At 35.7% G+C, this 20078-nt stretch overlaps 1 protein-coding gene across 2 annotated transcripts in view; it reads right to left on the reverse strand.

The window, feature by feature from the left end:
- POLR3B (RNA polymerase III subunit B) overlaps window positions 1–20078 on the reverse strand; it is a 117174-nt gene that overhangs the window by 68542 nt on the left and 28554 nt on the right. For both annotated transcript variants that reach the window (XM_063074679.1, XM_063074678.1), the window contains 3 exons: window positions 16609–16731; window positions 10879–10998; window positions 6235–6369 (listed from right to left, as the gene is read on the reverse strand). In XM_063074679.1, the coding sequence (XP_062930749.1) occupies window positions 6235–6369; window positions 10879–10998; window positions 16609–16731 (378 nt within the window). The remainder of the gene's footprint in view (window positions 1–6234; window positions 6370–10878; window positions 10999–16608; window positions 16732–20078) is intronic.

Consider the following 20078-nt stretch of genomic DNA (forward strand, 5'->3'; position numbering starts at 1 on the left):
TGCATGTTCATTATTAAATTGAATGGGGATATGTAAGTATTTGCTTTATGAGACTTAATATGCACGTGTTATAGATAGCCTTGTATGCACGAAATTTTTTATAACTGAAAAGCACATACACAAAAGCAGGTATTAAAAAAAAGGCAGGTGTTATGTCAATTTCCGTAGCAACAGATACATTTAACTGATTAAATCCTCCTTTAAGAGAGTTTGGCATTAATGGCCAAAAAAATTCTGAGACATACATACTGTTTTGAAAATCCGTTTCAAACTAATGAGGACAAACTGTTCCTTTATATAATTTCATCTGAAATTACAAAACCTGACTCCAAACTTGCTCCTGACAAAGATCCCCAAAGAAGTCCCACAGAACTTTAGCATATTATATTTTAGTGAATCCAATACGCCATCAATTATAAGATGTGCCACTATTTTTATTACCACTAAAAAAGAAAATACATTACCAGCTAAATTATGACACAGTGCTAAGATATCCGAAATTATAAGATGTATCCCATTTTCAGAATGGGATACAAAAGTAAAAAAAAAAAAAAAAAAAAATACACCTAATCAGTGAAATACAGAAATTTCAATATCTAATGTTTTAAAACTACTGTGTTAGTGGTTTTTTTTTTTTTTTTTTGTCTTTTTCGTGACCGGCACTCAGCCAGTGAGTGCACCGGCCATTCCTATATAGGATCCGAACCCGCGGCGGGAGCATCGCCGCGCTCCCAGAGCCGCACTCTCCCGAGTGCGCCACGGGCTCGGCCCCTGTGTTAGTTGTTTTTGATAACTCTGACTCATGGCAGCTTGGTTCTTTGTGAATTCAGTGCTCTTTGTTGATGAACTCATATTGACTCATATTTAATTGATCTCAGGTCCTGAAGGCCTGAATAGTCTATAAGCCAAGAGTTTCCAATGGTATAACTTTAAAATGCTAGTTAATAAAAACATTTGTATATGCATAGAGTGTCTCTGAAAAGAGAGAGAGGATGGGAAAAGTGACCACTTCTGGGGAAAGGAATGGGGGAACTGAGTCAGATAGAAAGGGGGGGTGAGAGGAGTGAGAACTGTAAACTTTTTTGTAACTGTTTGAAATTCTTTTTACTAGGCTAATATGTTACTTTTAAAAACTTTTACTATGTATTATGACTTTATTTTAATATAATCTGCTGTTTTATAATGTTTATCATTTTTACTGTTAAAATGTTATTTTAAAAAAATCATGACATTATATATATTTTTTAAACAAAAGATATTTGTTTAAATTGGTAAAACAAATAACTACAAAAATGGCAAAAGGGGCATCTTGGGCTTTGCAAAATCTCATTTCAGGCTGGGTGGTATCACTCACAGGTAATCTCCTACACAAATTCCAGGTCTTGGAAAGCAGTTCCTCCAATGGGAGCACACCCCGTACAACCATTTTCCTAAGTTATCCTTAAGGACATATGACATCCTCTTCTTATCAATCACACCACCAACCTTCTAGGAAAATAACACAGACTGGTTTCATAAGTAGGACTGTCACCAACAACATAGACCCTAAATTGCTAAAAAGTGATCTGGCTGATACATAAAGACACTTCATCCTCTAACTTTGTCTACTGGCATCTTCCCATTAACCAGATCACATCTCACTGTGGTGACCACACTGCTCTCAGGAATGGGAAGCTATTCAAATAGCTTAAGCACAGGAGTGAGAAGATCATATTTGTGTCTTAAAATAATTTTAGAAGCACTGTGGAAGATGAATGGAGTTGCAGTGATGCTCAGAAGAGAGATTGTTAGGAGGTTGTGCTGACGTTGAAGGCCTGTGCTCTAATAGTCACATTGGAGAGAAATTAGAGATGCATTAAGGAAGTGGAATAAGCAGGATTTGATGGCTAACCTGATGTGCAGAGTGGAAAAAACACAAGTCCCGAATGATATAGAGGTTTGCAGCTTGGCTGAATGGGTAGATGGCACTACTCAGACAGCAAATGAAGAAAGAATTTCAAAATTCAAAGGGGCTTTAAGGTAAGCTACTTTAGAACAAGTAATTAATTGATTCATTCCTTCAACAAATATGCCACTAGCATCTACCACACCTGAGGCATCATATTAGTTGCTCAGTGTATAAAGATGAACAAGAAAGACCTAATCTTTGTCTTCGTGAAGCTTCAAGTCTATTGTAAAAATGAAGGGACCTCTGCGTCTTGCAGCATGCTGGGTTAGATTCTCTGAGGAGTCTGGTTGCTATAACATGACTAAATTCTGGATAAAACATGCTTCTCATGTATTACTGGGCTTGCAGGAAGAATAAGAAAACTCCAAGGAATCCCCGCCTTCCCCAATCACCTCTACACTCCAAGAGTCACAAGATTAAAAAATAAGCTGAAGACAGGTTAGGGAGCAGGGAACAATAAGCAAAACCAAATGGCAGGGTTGCCCTGGGAATAAATACTGATACCAGCTTAGTAATCTGGAGACTAAATCTAGGTCCAGTGACAAGGTAAAGGATGTGAACTTGAAACTCTCATATAATGCTCAGAACTATGTAAGAAGAATAGAGAAGTCCCAAGTCAGCAGCATTCCCTGCTCCCTGCAGAAGAAAATACCTATCTCTGTGAAAGAAGATATCCCTAGTTTAGGCCCCCAGGACCCAAGATCAATTAAATATGAGTCAATATGAGTTCATCAACAAAGCGCACTGAACTCACAAAGAACCAAGCTACCATGGTTCAGAGTTATCAAAAACAACTAACACAGCAGTTTTAGAACATTAGATATTGAAATTACTGTATTTCACTGATTCTTAGATGTATTTTTTTTTTCACTTTTGTAGCCCATTCTGAAAATGGGATACATCTTATAATCTTGGATATCTTAGCACTGTGTCATAATTTAGCTGATAATGTGTTTTCTTTCTTAGTGGTAATAAAAATAGTGGCACATCTTATAATTGATTGCATATTAGATTCACTAAAATATAGCATTAAATATGGAATAAAATAACTGTGTAAAAGAATAAAATAAGAAAATATAAAAACAGAACATGATTATAAAAAATGACCACAAAATCATCTTTCAACTTGTTTGAAAATTTTCATCATAAAATTAAAACCAAAAAATTACAAATATGAAAGAACTTCTATAAATGAAAATAACAAAAAACTCAATGGACTAAAAATAAGCTAGGAGCTAAATTAGAAAAAACAAAATACATATAATGTGGTAAAGGAAAAAAGATGATAGAAAAAACAAAACAGAGTTTAAGAGAAACGGAGAAAAAAATGAAAAGGTCAAAAATACACGCAGTTAGAAACTGAAAGTGAGAATAGAGAGAAGGGAGGGTAGACAACATTTGAAGAGACAATAGATGAGAATATTCCTGAAATGATTAAAGACACAAATCACTGGACAGCAGAACCACTGGACAGCAGAACCACACATGCATTAGGAAAATGAAAAATAAATTTTAAAAAATTCACATGAAGGCATGTTACTAAGAAACTCCAGGTAACAAAAGCCAAAAGAAGATTTTAAAAACATCTAGAGATAAGGCAGAACACCTACAGAGCAACTAGAATTAGACTCTGCCATTCCAGGTGCTGTATACATCAGTCATTTAATTCCATAACAGTCCTATAAGGCACATGGTGTTAACTCCATTTTTATAGACAGGGAAGATGAGGCAGGAGTTGAAATACCTGCCTAAACTAAAAATACAAAAACAAACTAGCAAATGGTGTAGCCTGGATCTAACGGTGAGAAATAATAAATATCAATCTAGAATTGTGCATCTAACAAAGCTCTTACTCTAAAGACCTAAACTTAAAAGCTAAGACTATAAAACTCTTAGAAGAAAACACTGGGGAAAATCTTTGTGACACTGAATTTGGCTACAATTTCATGGATATGATACCAAAGGCACAGGCAGCGAGAGAGAAAAAATAGACAAATTGGACTTTTTCAAAATTAAGAACTTTTGTGCTTCAAAAGACGCTATCAAGAAAGTGAAAATACAATCTACAGAATAGGAGAAAATATCTGCAAACCATATATCTGATATCATATCTTTACATATCTAGGATATATGAAGAACTCCTAAAACTCAACAACAAAAACAGACAACTCAATTAAAAAATGGGCAAAAAATTTGAATAGACATTTCGCCAAAGGAGATATACAAATAATCAATAAGCACATGAAAAGATGTTTAACAACATTAGTCATTAGGGAAATGCAAACCAAAATAGCAAAAAGGACACTTGTTTACAGTATGAGGACTGAAACAAGATGGCAGAGCACTGCCTTATTAGACCTCAGATGGGAATATGTAGAGAGACTCAAATTTTCTACTGCTCTGCACATGCCTGTGAATGACTGCTAAAGTGCCATGAGTATTGATTTGGGGGTTACAAATAAATTTCAGCGAGTAAGCAAATTTGAGAATATGGAATCTGCAAGTAATGAGGTTCGACTGTATAAGCTAGACAAAATACAAAAGGAAACAAATACTTGAAGTGTACTGGAGAGTATCCAGAAGCAGGAAGAAACTGAGGAAAAGGAACAGCCATCAAAATAGAGTGGTTCTAAAAGAGTTACCCATTTTAAGGCTTTACAACTAAGGACAAGTTGTGGTCCCTATCACGTCAGAAGGCTAAAACTTGAGAAAGCCGCAGTCATGCTTGATTGAAGATCAAGAGCAAAAAGATTTCAGCTACCTAAGCAGCTGGAAAGTAAGAAAATTCCAAATTACACATTTAAACTCTGCCCAAATCCCTGACTGACCCTTGAAACTCCAAGCAGCCTAGCTATGATTGAAAGAACCAGATATTTCAGCTGCTGTTTGCTGCAAGAAGACAGGATTCAAAGATTTTCAGCCAAGTTCACTGCCTTAAAACAAACAAAAAAACAACACTCTTCAGAGGAATGCAATAGAATACAGAGTCTCTACAACCCATCATCCACAATGTCCTTCAGAATACAAGATTATCAGACATAGAAATAGAAATACTATGAAACAGAAAAAACCATGAAAAAAAGAAATAGAAAAACCATGATCCATAGTCAAGAGAAAAGCTAATCAAGACACTAACCCCACAGTGACTGAGATGTTGAAATTACCAGACAAGGATTTCAGAGCAACTATTAAAATCCAAAAATGTAAATAAAAATATGGTTGTGATGAATAAACAAGAAATCTCAGTAGAGAAGCAGAAGCTACGAAAAAATACCCAAACAAAATTTCTAGAACTGAAAAATACAATATCTAAACTAAAAAACTAACTGGATGAATATAAGAGCATGTGAGAGATGGCATAAAGAGTAGGTGAACCTGAAAATAGATCAACAGAAATTATCCAATCTGAAGAAGAGAAAAAATTGAAAGAAAAAAAATTCACAGAGCCTCAATATCAAAAGGTATAATTAGAGTCAGAAGGAGAGGAGATAAGAGAATAGTACAAAAAAGATTTGAATAAAGTCTAATAATTTCTCCAGTTTGGTGAAAGATAAATTTACAGATTTAAGAATTTAGTAAACCCTAACCAGGCTGACAATAGAGAAAACTACAACAAACCAAAGAAAAAGGAAAATATCAATAGCAGCCAGGTCTCTATTCCAGCTCTGTGATTTAAAGGTAATTTCTGAAATGCTGAAACATGAAGTTTCAAAGATTTTTAGACACTTGCTACCCAGTTGAAAGGAGCACACACTCTCAAAATAAGATAGCATTTATTAGCTAAGACATAAAATGAGATTAGAGACATCCTCACTAACCTACTTCTTCCATGTCACCAAAAAAGTTAGGGGACTGTTTACTTGTTTATTACCTATCTCTCCCACTAGACTACAAGGACTGAAAGAAAAGGGACCTTTGTCTGTCTTATTTCCCCTTGTACACCCAGTACCTAGGAGTACACCTCCAACATAATAGATGTTTAATAAATATTTGTTATTGAATAAATATTACTTAAAATCATACTTTCACTTCTTACATTATATGGAATGAGGGTAAATATATCAATAAGAGATATAAGCACACAATATTAACATATTTAAAGAATTAATGTAGAGTTGTCATAAAGAAATTCTTGAGTCTGAGATAGTAAGTCATGTGTGAAATGCTTATACTTCAAACATATGCAACCTATATTCCATTCAAATGTCTCTTCCTCCTACCTAAAATGAATACCAAATTAATTTTTATTAAAACATAAGATTTCTGACATAAAATGATTAAATCACCTGTCCCGCCAATTCCAATCGCTTGTTACCATAATAATCTCTGTCGTCAACTTTATTATCTCCTTGGGCCAGAATTACTCTTCGAACCATCACTGCAGTATAGATACATTTGGCTCGGAAATTGAATTCCTTAACCTGTAATTCAGAAATCAGAGAAAATTTTAAGACAACACGCACTAAAATTTAAGGTGCCTAAAGAAAAAAACCAATGTGATTACATTTAAATGAGAAAATACTGAATTGTTATGATTCAAAGAAAATTCAACTAGTCAAAGAAATTCACCTAGTCTGTAAACTTCCTGAGAGCTGAGATGATGACTTTTCATCCTTGTACTCAGTACCTGTGGTGGCTTTTCTTCAAAGGTGACTATTTATCAACTCTTTCCCTCCTACATACTTCATGCCCCTCCTTCATTAGAAGTGGAGTCCATCACCCCTTCTGGATTGGCCTCTGATTAGCTCGACCAAGAAAATACAGCAGAAATGATGCCAAGCCAATTCCAGGCCTACCCTATAAGTAAACTGGTAGTTTCTACTTCCTTTCTCTTAGATTCCTGAGACACCATGTGAGGAGTCCGAGACACTCTGCTGTGGAGAGAGAGGCTACATGGAAAAGCACTGAGGAGCCAGAGATATGAATGAAGAAGCCATCTTGGATGTCCAGCCCTACTGAGCCTTCAGATGACTCCAGCCTCAGCCGCTATCTGTCTGCAACCTCATGAGAGACCGAAAGTAAGAACTTCCTCCTCCACCTTAGGTTAAGTCCAGTCAAACCACAGAACCATGAGAGATACAATAAAGTAATGTTGGGCCAGTAAGTTTTAGAATTGTTTGTTATGCAGTGATAATAGGAACAGTATTAAAACATCAGAATGCAACAAATATCTGTTGCATGAATGAATGGACTGCTGAATGAATTTGGGGCAAATGTTTAGTCAGTCTTCTTTATTACAAACCCTGAAACCCATATGAATGAATCTAGCTCAATCTTTAAGTTGAATCAGAACTGCTAAATTAATTGCTCTGGTTTGTTTGGGGAGACTAAAACCTTAGATGGATCCTTTTCACACATCTGAAAAGATGAATTCTAAGAGTGTGGACCAAGTTACTGCCAATTTCAAGGAATATTTTGAGGCTTTTCCATAGAGGATATGTACTTTCATAAAATTTCTTTTTTACTTACCCTAATGATTTAATAAAATACCAATGAGATTCTTTTTATTAAGTATATCACTATGACAGAATAATTCAGCAGATGTTGATTTAAAAGAAAAATAGCAAATGTTCTCCTTCATATATTTTGTTTGTTGCTGTTAAGGAATTCCACTAAACAATACAGATAGAATATTAGAATTCTGTATATGTTTCAAACAGTTCATTTTCCTTCAAAGGAAGTTTTATTTCTTCTGTGGGTTAATTTATTTTCTATTACTGAGAACACTGGAATGTGTTAAAAGCAATGTGTTTGGAATGTGGTAAAAGGAAAAGTAGCTTTAAAAGCTACTTTGTCATCTTGTACCTACAAAACAATTACATCAATAAAGAAAAGTCTTTAAAAAGAAAAGTCTCTTGTCCACTTTCAAAAATAACCTCTACAACCATAACACCAATTACCACAACACCTAGGAGAAAAACCCAGTGTCTGGGCAGCTATAAATAATTTACATTGTCAACTGATATTCACCCAGCTGTATGGTCCTCCATTCAGATACATCTAATTTACACTTTTTTTTTCTAGTCTTAATGAGGCAAGTTACACTGATCATCAAACTCTTCTAGTTGTATTTACCTTTCTTACTAATGAGAAAAATAAAGCAAACTTTCATTAACCAAATTTTCAATTTTCAACAAAGCCCATTTCATATTTTCCTTTTGCATAAATACTGGTAAATTCTCCAAGACATATATGAGTTGAAATAAATATGGATAGTTCTAACAAATGCCCATGCTGCACTTCATAAGGCACTTGAATCCTAACTCATTTCACCCCCCTTTTAAATAACTATGTTGAAAAGCAAATCTGAGGTCTACATTGAAGTAATGAGTTAATACTTAGCACATTTTTCCAGGACTATTCCCAGAGTCATATGCAGAGTGGGACTGCTCTAATCTAGTGGCTGACATCACATTTTGGTAGAATGCCAATAGTATTTCAGATATTCCTTTGTGGTATGTTAACCTGTGGATTATCTGAAAGAGGGAGAGAAGAACTAACAAATGAGCTTGGAACGCTGAAACAAAATTGTCACCAGAACTCTGGAGACTTTTAAAATATTACCATGGAGGAAAAAGAGGTCTGAGATGTAGGCATCTTGCAGCCTGTCTTTAGAGTTGTGGTATCCAGTGGTATGCATCATGATCACCTGGAGGGCTTGTTAAAGTACAGATTGTTGGACCTCATCCCTAGAGCGTCTAAGTCAGCAGGTCTGGGTAGAATTCAAGCATTTGTAACAAGTCCCTAGGTGATACTAATGCTCTTTGAGAACCAAGGCCCCCGAGGAACTGAGTGGCCAGGGTACCAAGACAAAGGGCTCTGCAGGCCACTCTCAAGTACAAAGGCTGGGAACTGATGAATATCCTGCCCATCTTTCTCCCTCCATGCATACTTAAACTAAACCCCTGCTTTCCAAATTTAGTCATTCACGTTCCGCCACATTTTTAAACAACTCATTATAAAGTAAGTTTCGTCCTATGCAATAATACCATAAAATCCCAAATATGACAAAAATGGATTTAGTGTGCTAGTTATATTCTTTCTAATATGTAGATAATTATTTAAATTAAAATGGCCTTGTATCACCTAAAGTCATCTTTTAATCACACTTAGGTATATACTGTCATAAACCATTCTAAAACATGGAGGTCTTTTTCTTGGCTCATCTACTCTGACTTTATTCCTCACTGGATTATGTATAACCAAACTTATAAAATGGTAATTTAGGCTCATTGTAAACACGGAAAAGTGCAAATGATTATCTTTACCAACTTAATTAAACAAAACAGTATAAACAGCTAAGGCTCTTAATTAATTAAAAGTTCTCCTCGGCTATAGTAGAAAGGTAGGTAAGCCTCCTAACAGAGACTCTATAACCCTGTGGGGAGCTCAGAAAATACAGACCTTTCTGTACATTCTATCACTGAATCATCACAAGAACCCTGTGAGGAAGTGGTATTACTTTCATTACACAGATGAGAAAAATGAAGTTTAGGAAAGTTAAGATTTACCCAAAGCAAATCAGTTAGGAAGTAAAAAGCCAGAACGTGAAACTTTCTCTCTCTAGCTCCAATGCCTTTGTTGTTTCCACTATCCATTTTTGTTATTTAGAGTTTCAAACTGTCTTTCCAATTATCCAAAAGAGCTTAACATTCAATTCAGGCCCAGCTTTAATGTTAAGAATTTTCTAATTCTCTGGATTAGATCAAGGACACACACAAAAGGCAGCCAAAGGGCAGAATCACAGACCTGTATTTTATGACTCACAAGGTGTCTTAACCTAAGAAAACTGCATCCGAATGCATTCAGGTGGTCACTCTCCACTTCCACAAATCCCTCAGCCTTCCATAATTGTATAATCAGCCCCTGAAGGTAGAATCTGCAACCCCTGAATTAGATCATTCCTGAAGGGTATATATAGTAACTCATTATAAACCAGACTATTTGGTTAACAAGATAGTCTGACTAACAAATAATAATTCTATAACTTAGAAAGATATTAAGTAGGGGTGGAGGGGATGACTTGCTAACACCACCCATGCCAACATGGCTGACCTCTATTTAATGATAAGTGAATAAAAAATAAATATTATGTACTAGCTCAAGGGTCAGAAGATAGGTTCTAGTCCTCTCTCTGACCACGAACCACCTGGGTGACCAGGCAAATCATCTAGCTTTTCTGGATCAGAGAATCTTGACTGTAAGCAAGGAAGGATGGACAATGTGAACTCTAAAATTCAAGAGCTAACAGAGAAACTCATTCAATAAGCATTTTAAACAGTGATGGTTGTACAATAACATGAATGAACTTAGTGCTAGAGAACTGTACACTTAAAATAGCAAACTTTGTTATGTACATTTTGCCAGAATAAAAACAAGTATATGGGTAAGGCACTGTAAGTTTGTTTTAATTTATTTAAAAACCATGTAAGATACCATCTCTGTTCTTCAAAACCATGAAATCTAGTAGTAACATTAATATACGTATGAATATGAAATAACTATAGTTTAAGATCGAAAGAACTAAGAGAGAATAAACTTGATGATGATATAGCTAACATTAAACTGCTCATAATGGAAGATTATTTAGAGCGGGGCAGTACAGTCCTCCTCAGGATTCTCTCTAAAGGAACCAGACTTTAAACAATGTAAACTCTTATTCACAATTCTTTAACAGAAGGGCTGGCCCGTGGCTCACTCGGGAGAGTGTGGTGCTGACAACACCAAGGTCACGGGCTCAGATCCTATATAAGGATGGCCAGTTGGCTCACTGGCTGAGTGTGGTGCTGATAACATCAAGCCAAGGGTTAAGATCCCCTTCCCAGTCAGCTTTATAAAACAAAACAAAACACCAAAAACACACAACTCTTAACAGAAATTCACAGACCCCACGATCATCACTGTCCACAGTTGCAATGGCGTGTACTCACTGGTACATGGGTCAGAATAGTAGAAGCCAGGAGCTCTCTTGCTTCTTCTATTTTGGTTTTCTTTGGTCCACCTCCCCACATCCTTTGCCTTCTTACTTTGTTCCCTATATATTTTAATGCCTATAAAAAAGATTATAATAATGTTTGAATGAAATTATTAGAGATAATTTATTAAACACCTAACCATACACACACTATAAGCAAAAAAGATAACGACACTGGTTATAGAGAAAGCTGCATTGGGCCTAGTCGAAAATCAGCATTTGTTACGGCGTGACTCAATGACAAAATAATATAACACATTGCCTAATGCACTGGTTCCCTTTTTATTTTTTAATTTGTTTTCTTACTATACAATTGATACACGATCAGTGTAAGAAATTTATAAAACACAGGTAAGTAAAATATGTATATATGTGTATAAATATGTATATATAAAGCAGCCATCCATCTTTCACCCAGAGAGAACTACAGGTAACATTTTGGGGTAGTACTTTTTCCAATTCAAAAAGGAATCATATCATGTAAGACCTCCACACTGAGAGCTATAAAATATTGCTGACAGGAAACCAAACCTAAATAAATTAAGAGTTATTACATCTTCATGGACTGAATGATTCAATAGTGTTAAAAGTGGCTTACCATTAAAATTCTCTCGAAATTGAACAAATTCTTAACTACTAATTATACTCTTGGCAGGCTTTTAAAAATCAAAAATCAATTAATTTTAAAATTCTAGATTCTAAAATTTACGTGAAAATGCAAAAGATCTGTAATAGCTAAAACAACACTGAAAAAGAAAAGTTGGAGCATTTACCTTATCTGATTTCAACTATAAAGCTACAGTAATCAAAACAGTGTGATAGTTGTATAAGTATAGACAAACAGATAATGGAAGAGAATAAAAAGTCCATAAATAATCCTACACAATATGGTCAACTGATTTTTGACAAAAGTACCAAAGCAATTCAATGAGGAAGGGAAAGTCTCTTCAACAAATAGTGTTGAAACAACTAAATACCCATAAAGTAAAAAATTAACCTTGACCCCTGCCTCACAACAAATAGAAAAATTAAGACAGATTTTAGACCTAAATGTAAAAACTAAAACCATAAACTTCTAGAAGTAAACATAGGAGAATATATTCCTGACCCTGGGGTAGGCAAAGATTTCTTTAAACAGGATACAGAAAGCAATAACCACAGAAGACAAACTAAAAGCTTCCTTATAATTAGATTTTTCTTCAAAATTAAAAGATAGTTAAGAAAACTGATAAGGAAGCAATGAACTGGGAGAAAATATTTACAATACATAAATCTGACAAGGGATTTATATCCAGGATTTTTTTAAAAAGACTGAAATTCAATAATAAAAAGACAACTCAATAAGGAAAATGAGCAAACAAATTGAATACTTCACAGAGAAGAAAATACCAATGACCAATAAACACATGAAAAAGTGCTCGATATCATTCATCAGCAGGGAAATAAAAATTAAAACCACAAGGACATAGCATTACACAGCCACTAGAATGGCTAAAATTAAAAAGACTGACAACCCCATATATTGGTGAGGACATAAAATAATCAGAACTATCATATACTGCTGGTGGGTATGCAAAATGGTACAATCATTCTAGAAGGTTTGGCAGTTCCAACTTTATAAAAGTTATATACACAACTGCTCTATGATCCAGCAATTCTACTCCTAAGTATTTATCCAAGAGAAATGAAAACTTGCCCATGCAAAAGATTTGTTTATAGCAGCCTTATTCATACTTGCAAGACTGAAAAAAGCAAAACAAACAAACAAACAAACAAACTCCAAATGTCCATCAATAGGAAAACGTATAAACTGTGGTATGTTCATATAATGGAATATTACTCAGCAATAAAAAGGAACAAACTGCATGGATAAACAACATAAAAAGGAATAAAAAGGAACTTGAATGAATCTCAGACACACTCAGCAAAAGAAGCTAGACACAGAAGAGCATACAGTCCACCTATATTGCCTAATTCCATATACAGATGGTCCCTCACCTAGAATAGTTTGACTCAAAATTTTCTGACTTCACACTGGAGCAAAAGCAATACACATTCAGTAGAAACTGTACTTCAGTACAGTAGTCAATAAATTACATGAGATTTTCAACGCTTTATTATAAAATAGGCTTTGTGTTAGATGATTTTGCCCAATTATAGGCAAATATAAGCGCTCTGAGCATGTTTAAGGTAGGCTAGGCTAAGCTGTAATGTTGGGTAGGTTAGGTATATTAAATGCATTTTTGACTTAGAATATTTTCAGCTTACAATGGGTATATTGAGATGTAACCCCATCATAAATCTTGGAGATCTGTATAAATTTCCAGAACAAGCAAACTAGTCCATGGTGAAAATACAACAACAGTGGGAAACAATCAGACGGTAGAGGTGAAAACTGACTAGGAAGGGGCATGAGGTAATTTTCTGGGATAATGGAAATATTCTGTATCTTGCAAAAGTCATACAATTAAAATTTGTACATTTTACCGTACATAAATTTTACTAAAAAATAATCAATTGTTAAAAAAATAATCAAGTAGGTGGTGAGGAGTGAGTGGAGATTTGGATGAAACATGAATGTCAAAGTGTTGATAACTGTTGACAGGTGGGTAATGGGTGCATAAGGGTTCACAGCATTATTATATATACTTTGTATACGTTGAAATTTTTCCATAATAATTAAGTGTTAGAAGAGGATCATGCAGCTCTTATTTCCTAACAACAATGTACTTAAAAAAAAAAAACTGGCTGTCAATTCCTCAGAAGGGCTGAGATCCCTGATTCTTTGCCCTAGAATTCTCGCTCCTATTACCTGCCCAGGAAATTCCTTTTTCATGCTTCAAAAAGCATGATACCTGAATCAGGTATCACTTCCCCTCTGAAGCCTTTCATAACTTCACTCCTCTTTCTCCGAGATTTTAATTCCTTATGCATAAATAATTGAGTACTCTCATTTGTGTTCACATCACATTATATTTTAATTATCCATTTTCATGTATGTTTGTCCTAATAGACTTTGAGGATGAGAACTTTGTCATCTTTTTGACTCCCAATGACTATACAGTGCCTGAAATAAATGCATCTCCCTCCCCTGTGATCAGATTTAGACATCAAATCTAGGATCTTCCCTGTTAAAAGACCATTAGAGTATAAAATAAACTAAGACCCTGAAAACAGCTGCTGCAGTGACCTAAGTAGCAACTAAGTAATTGATTAAAGCAAGTCAGCAGTTGGCAGGTACCATGAGTAGGTAGGCAGTTTGGGTTATCTGTAAACTGAGCTGCCTTCATTAAATTTTGGCTTTCTAGCTTCCTTGGGAAAAAGGCTAAATAAAGATTCTTCACTTCTTTGAGGAAGAAATAAAGGAATGTAAGAGTGCAGGGTATCCCTTCTGATTTAGTAGAAAATCACCTTGGGGGCTGAGCCCGTGGCGCACTCGGTAGCGTGCTGCGCTAGCAGCGCGGCGACGCTCCCGCCGCCGCGGGTTCAGATCCTATATAAGGATGAGCGGTGCACTCCCTGGCTGAGCGCCGGTCACGGAAAAAAAAAAAAAAAAAAAAAAGAAAATCACCTTGGTATACTTAATAATGTTGTCAAGGTTTCATGGTATGCAGGTTGTGGTAAGAGTCTGTTCATAATAGGCCAAGCTAATACCCCTAGTGCATCCCATCTCTCTCCAAAAGGTAATAAATAATTTTTTCTCTATATAGCAGAGCCTTTGGCATTGATGATGCAAAATGTACATGACTAATTTAGTGCAAAGACTTCATGAACAGAAGTGGTGGAGAGGCTAAAAAAGGTATAAAAACCAAAAAAACCCAAAATCCACAGGGATTTAAGCAATCCATTAGAGTGCCAGATCTTCAAAATTTCCATTATATAGGATAAAGTGTATTTGCTACATTTTCATTTAGAATAGCACAGAATACTCACATTTTCATAACTGATAACATATGTTAAATGTTTCAACAATTTTTGGATTACTCATGCCTCTGTACCCTTTCATTAGTTGCAAATAACTAATCTGTGCCTTAATAGAGCGTACAGAGAATAAGTACTTTTAACCTGTTTGGGGAAAAGGAACATTGTCTTTCTTATGTTAACTGATTCTATATTTCTCCCATCTTTTCACTGATCTGATCTAATTCAGTTAGCTGAAATTTTATCAGCAGCTATTTAACAGAAATAAACAAACGATTTTCCAATCCACTCTTTGTCCCTGCTCAAACAGCTTTACACTGCTAGGGTTATTTGACCAACAATGATGATGCCTGTAATAAAATGCATAATGGATCTCACTGAAGCCAGTGGGGTACCATTAAGGTAAACTGCTCTTCCGAGGCACTACACAGCTTTAAAGAAGAGTGTATCTCCCAAAACTAAACCCATTATTCCTGTTAACAGGGTAGATTTTATATTTTCTGCTTCCCGGATATTTCTTAATGCTTTGTCTTCATGTTCTTGAAAGCCCTTTGACAATATTATTTCAGTTTGTAACAAAGATTCATGCCCACCAAATATCTCACTTTCAATAAAGGTCAAAAATAGAATCTCCTAAATCCAAACAACTTTTCCTGATGCTGCTTGACCAATAACTGGAGTCAACTACTAATTGATTGCAGGAAAAAAGGAAGGCAGCAATGAGAATAATCCCTACCAATTTCTGCTTTGGAATTAAATGCACTCATATAGGACAGTTAGCCTTCCTAAATATTTGGCTTAGTATACAAAATATCAAGACTGATTTGATTTCAGAACACATATTAACAGATATAAGTAGGAAATGCTATCTCTACAAGCATATTCTTGTCATTCTGGGTGACAAGAAAAAAACAGCCTGGAATTTATATCTTGTCATAAGTAACCCGCGGAATAGACAATGTACATATGGATAAGTAAGAATTGTCTATTGTGGTTTTATAGTAGGGAATTCCTCCCTCCCAGGATGGCTATGAGGAATGTTACCACTGATTTACACTTAGCAAAGCACTTTATAAACACGGGACTAAAAATTCTAAGTATGGCTATTAGGGATCCATCCCATGTGGAAAGGGAAATGCAATTATTTTTGCTTATGTTTAGCATATATATAGCTCCCCAACTTCATCTTTGAGTCTTGTCCTAAAATTCCCAGGTCCCAACCAGGAGTGCCTTAGCAAGTCAATGAAGGCTTGGTAGTGGTAAAAAAGGACTGTTCCTGGTACTTTCTTACCACTGAAGTTATACTGGGAATTTAGGAAAAGGGACCGAGATCACATACAACTGAATGTCTAAAGCAACTGAAGTAGGGAATAAAAAAGAATATTAAGGAGAAATGCATGGAAAAACAAAAACAAAAAAAACCACCCAGCTCTTTACACTAGAATTGCTATAGTTAAAAAAACATTATCACTCAGGCAAATAAGGAAAAAAAAATAGTACTTGCTATTATATCAGAACAAACTCCTCTTGGCCATATATCTCTCTTCTAAGTTAGACACCATGGACTGACAATTTGTCTACGCAAACTCCTTCCTCCAATCCCTAAAAAAATGAGTCAAAGAAACTTCTCTACCACTCCTCCCATCTCCTTAACCCCCTTCCCAAATCTGTAACACTAAAAGCCATTGCATCTGATGCTTTATCAATGAGCAGCATTAAATCTCCAATTCCACTTCATAGCAAAGGATAACATGAAAAGACACACCTGCATCTGTGTGAAAATCTGAGCTTTCTGGCACTCTTCCAAACTGGGCCCAAATGCAGCCATCACATGCTCCTCTGTTCCAATCATCTGCACAATTTCCTGGTCACTCTCAACACCCATGGCCTAGGAAGGAAAGAAAAGATAGAAAGAGTGTTGGCTTTGTGTTAACTCACTGACATTTGCTTATGCTAATTTGGCATTGTTTGTGGGTATTACTTCTAAGCAAAAGCTAGCTCTTCTCTCAGAAATGGTGCCATCTGGCATTGGCAGCCATAGCCCAAGCTGCAGAGGAACCTGAAACAGAAATTTTGATTAGGAAGAAGAAAACAAACATTCTCAAGCATTTTTTGCATGTGTACTATCTTCTAAAATTTTTAGATATTCTGAGAGTTTCATTATGAAAAAAGGAGGCCAAAAGGTATAGTGGGGATGACTGGTCATGATTACAAGGCAAACTGAAAAGAAAAACAGCCAAAAGGCAGGGAATGAGAAAACATGCATGGCTGAAAATAAGCAGAACCCTGGTTAGTTTTGTCACAAGATTAATTTTCCTGTGAATTGCTAAATCATTCGTATTCAGGCTAAAAGAATTTTTCCTAAAGGATGTTTTACCTCACTATTCCAGAGATATCAGACCATACCTTATGCAGGTTTTAAAAGAGATTTTTAAAAACTAAGAACATACTTAACAGGTTTTGGAAACCCACTTAAGTGTTTCAAGGTGGCAGCGGCAGTGCAGGTCTTTGTAGATTCCATATGGTACCAAGGCTCACTCCTTCACACATTTGTCTGGAATTCTGCCATATCAAGAAATAGAGCTTAATCTCACTAAAACTCTCTTGGCAGAGTAATAATCTGTTTCTCAGAAGTTAGCAGAAAAGTTATGTTTAAATTAAAATTCTTCCTTTACCTCTGCACAGAACAGAACCAGAGGATAACTGTCTAGTTAAGCTTTGATGCTCTAGTTCTCAGTTCTCCACACCAAAGAGAGAGGAAAAGAAAATCAAACCCCAAGTTCCAATGCAGAACATCAAGGACACTGTCCTGAGAGCGACAGAAAGAGCAACTATCTAAAAGTCAAGAGATCTGAGGTGGTCATCCTAATATAATGCCAACAACAGACACAGACATTATAATGATGACTGTCACCTAACCTCTTCTACCTCAGGTTTTTCATTTGTGCAATGAGATGGCACAGCCAGGTCCCTTTCAGTTCGAAATTCTGTAATTCTACATTTGAATACATCAGTGGTCTGTATTCTGTAAATTCTATCTGTATACTTTAGGATCAGATATAAACTTATAGAAAGTTTTGAAGATTTAGGCGGAAGCTAAATAGATGCTGTGTCCCTTTTGGGCCAACTGTGATAGTTTAAAAAATGTTCACAAATTCTTTGACACTCCCTTCAAAAGGTGGAGACTAATTCCCTTCTCCTTGAGTGCAAGCTAAACTTAATGACGCACTTCTGTAGAACAAAAGCCGAAGTGGCATGTATGTTTGGAGGTGGTCATAAAAGGCACCGTGGCTTCCTGCTTACTCTCTCTTAGAGTGCTCTCTCTGGGGAAAGCCAGCCACCATGTCATGAAGACACTCAAGCAGTCTGTGGGAAGGTCCAGACACAAGGAACTAAGGCCTCTTATCAACAGCCAAGGAGGACCTGAGGCTTTTTCTCCAACTGCCATGTAGGTGAGCCATCATAACTGCAGAGACTCCAGCTCCAGTACAGCCTTCAGATGACTGCAGCCCTGGCTGAAATCTTGACTTATGAAAGACCCTGACCCAGAACCATCCAGCCAAGCAACTCCCAAATTCCTGACCAACAGAAATTGTGCTATAATTTGTTACACAGTACAGATAAATAATACACCAACTTTTGGAATATTTGAAATTAAAAAAAAAATTTTAATGTATAAATTGCTTTGTTCAAAAAAAAATTTTTTTTTTTTTAGAAAACATACAAAGAAGTTCTCAGAGCACAAACCCCCCTTTTTTTACTTTAATTTTTGTAGTCTACCTCTAGTTTGATTGACACATTTATTCAAATGGATACTAGAAATAAACTCCACTATGAAAACTACACAAATTCATTAAAACACTTAGCCTTTAATGGGTTAACGGACAGCATTCCTAAAAACTTATCAGTTCTAATTTTTAAACAAATGAACAAAAACTAGATTACACTTAGCTTACGTGTGCTGAGTTACATCTACTCTGATGGTGACACCATATATGCAGAACCATCCACATTTTCTCTTTGGTCGGCAAGTAACCAGTCACAAATATTAGAACAGAATTTTCCTCTGTGAAAAGCTAATGAGTATAAGTTCATTTTTACTTGTCAATCTCTCAAAATAATGTTATATGGGTTTCAGTGGAATCAAAATATAAAAAAACATACTAAGGTAACTAATTTGCAGTAGAATCCCAACATGTTTTTCTAAAACCTTCGCTTTAAAACTTGTAACCTATGTGCTTCACTTCTCAGAGGAAAGCCCTAACACTAAAAGAGACCTATATGGGATATATACCAAGCCAAGCAAGAAAATGATATAGCAAGAAAAGGTCTGAGACAGAAATAGACTCCTGGAGTTGAAATGGCTATAGCTTTCTGGATCAGCCCCCTTTCTTTGGGCATGTTAACACCTAAATCATGTGAACTGAAAGTCACCTAGATTGTTTTAATAATTTTTATTTTAGTAATCTCCAAGTAAAAAAGACTATTGCCTACTTTGATGTTTAATACTAATGAAACAGTCCTTCCTCATTAGACATATGGATTGCCACTTCAAGTTGTCCTGATGCTGAATCTAAGTAGTAGTTTTATAATTGCATAAAATTCTTGTATGGCCTAACACGGATATAAACATACTGCTTAGGCCCTCCAAATATTTCTAACCTACAAAGCAAAGATATGCCAAGCACATGGTAAATGACACCATATGTGCGGAAAGCATGATTACTGCCAAAAGAACTAAACTCTTCCTATATCAAGTCACTGAAATACAGGGGCGATAACTCAGTCAGGTTATCATCAAAGCACTCCAGCTGCAAAGACTGAACTGACTTTATGACTATTTAGCCTTCAGTAGTCACAGCTACAAATAAATGACATATTGCTATGGAAACGACAGCAAAATGCCCAACCATTTTGCTTTACAGACATAATTTAGACATCTGAAAACCGTCTTTATATGGAACTCTTTGTACTCCAGAGATCTGAAATCATTTCCCCTAACTAATAAGTCAAAAGTAAATGCTACATAATAACCTCAAGAAAAAAATAGCAGAGATAACACATTTCAGCAGGTCACCCACAGTCTGACACTCAGCAATAACACTGAACAAAAATAAGGGGACACACTCTTTAAAAAGTGGCATAAAGTCTTCTCCTTGTATATTCACGAAGTGTGCCTCAAAGTGTGACTTTTAAAGACGGAAAGAAGAAAATACTAATGAACAGAAGAGAATG

Source organism: Cynocephalus volans, chromosome 12, assembly GCF_027409185.1.
Source record: "Cynocephalus volans isolate mCynVol1 chromosome 12, mCynVol1.pri, whole genome shotgun sequence".
In the NCBI taxonomy this organism is placed as follows: Eukaryota; Metazoa; Chordata; class Mammalia; order Dermoptera; family Cynocephalidae; genus Cynocephalus; species Cynocephalus volans.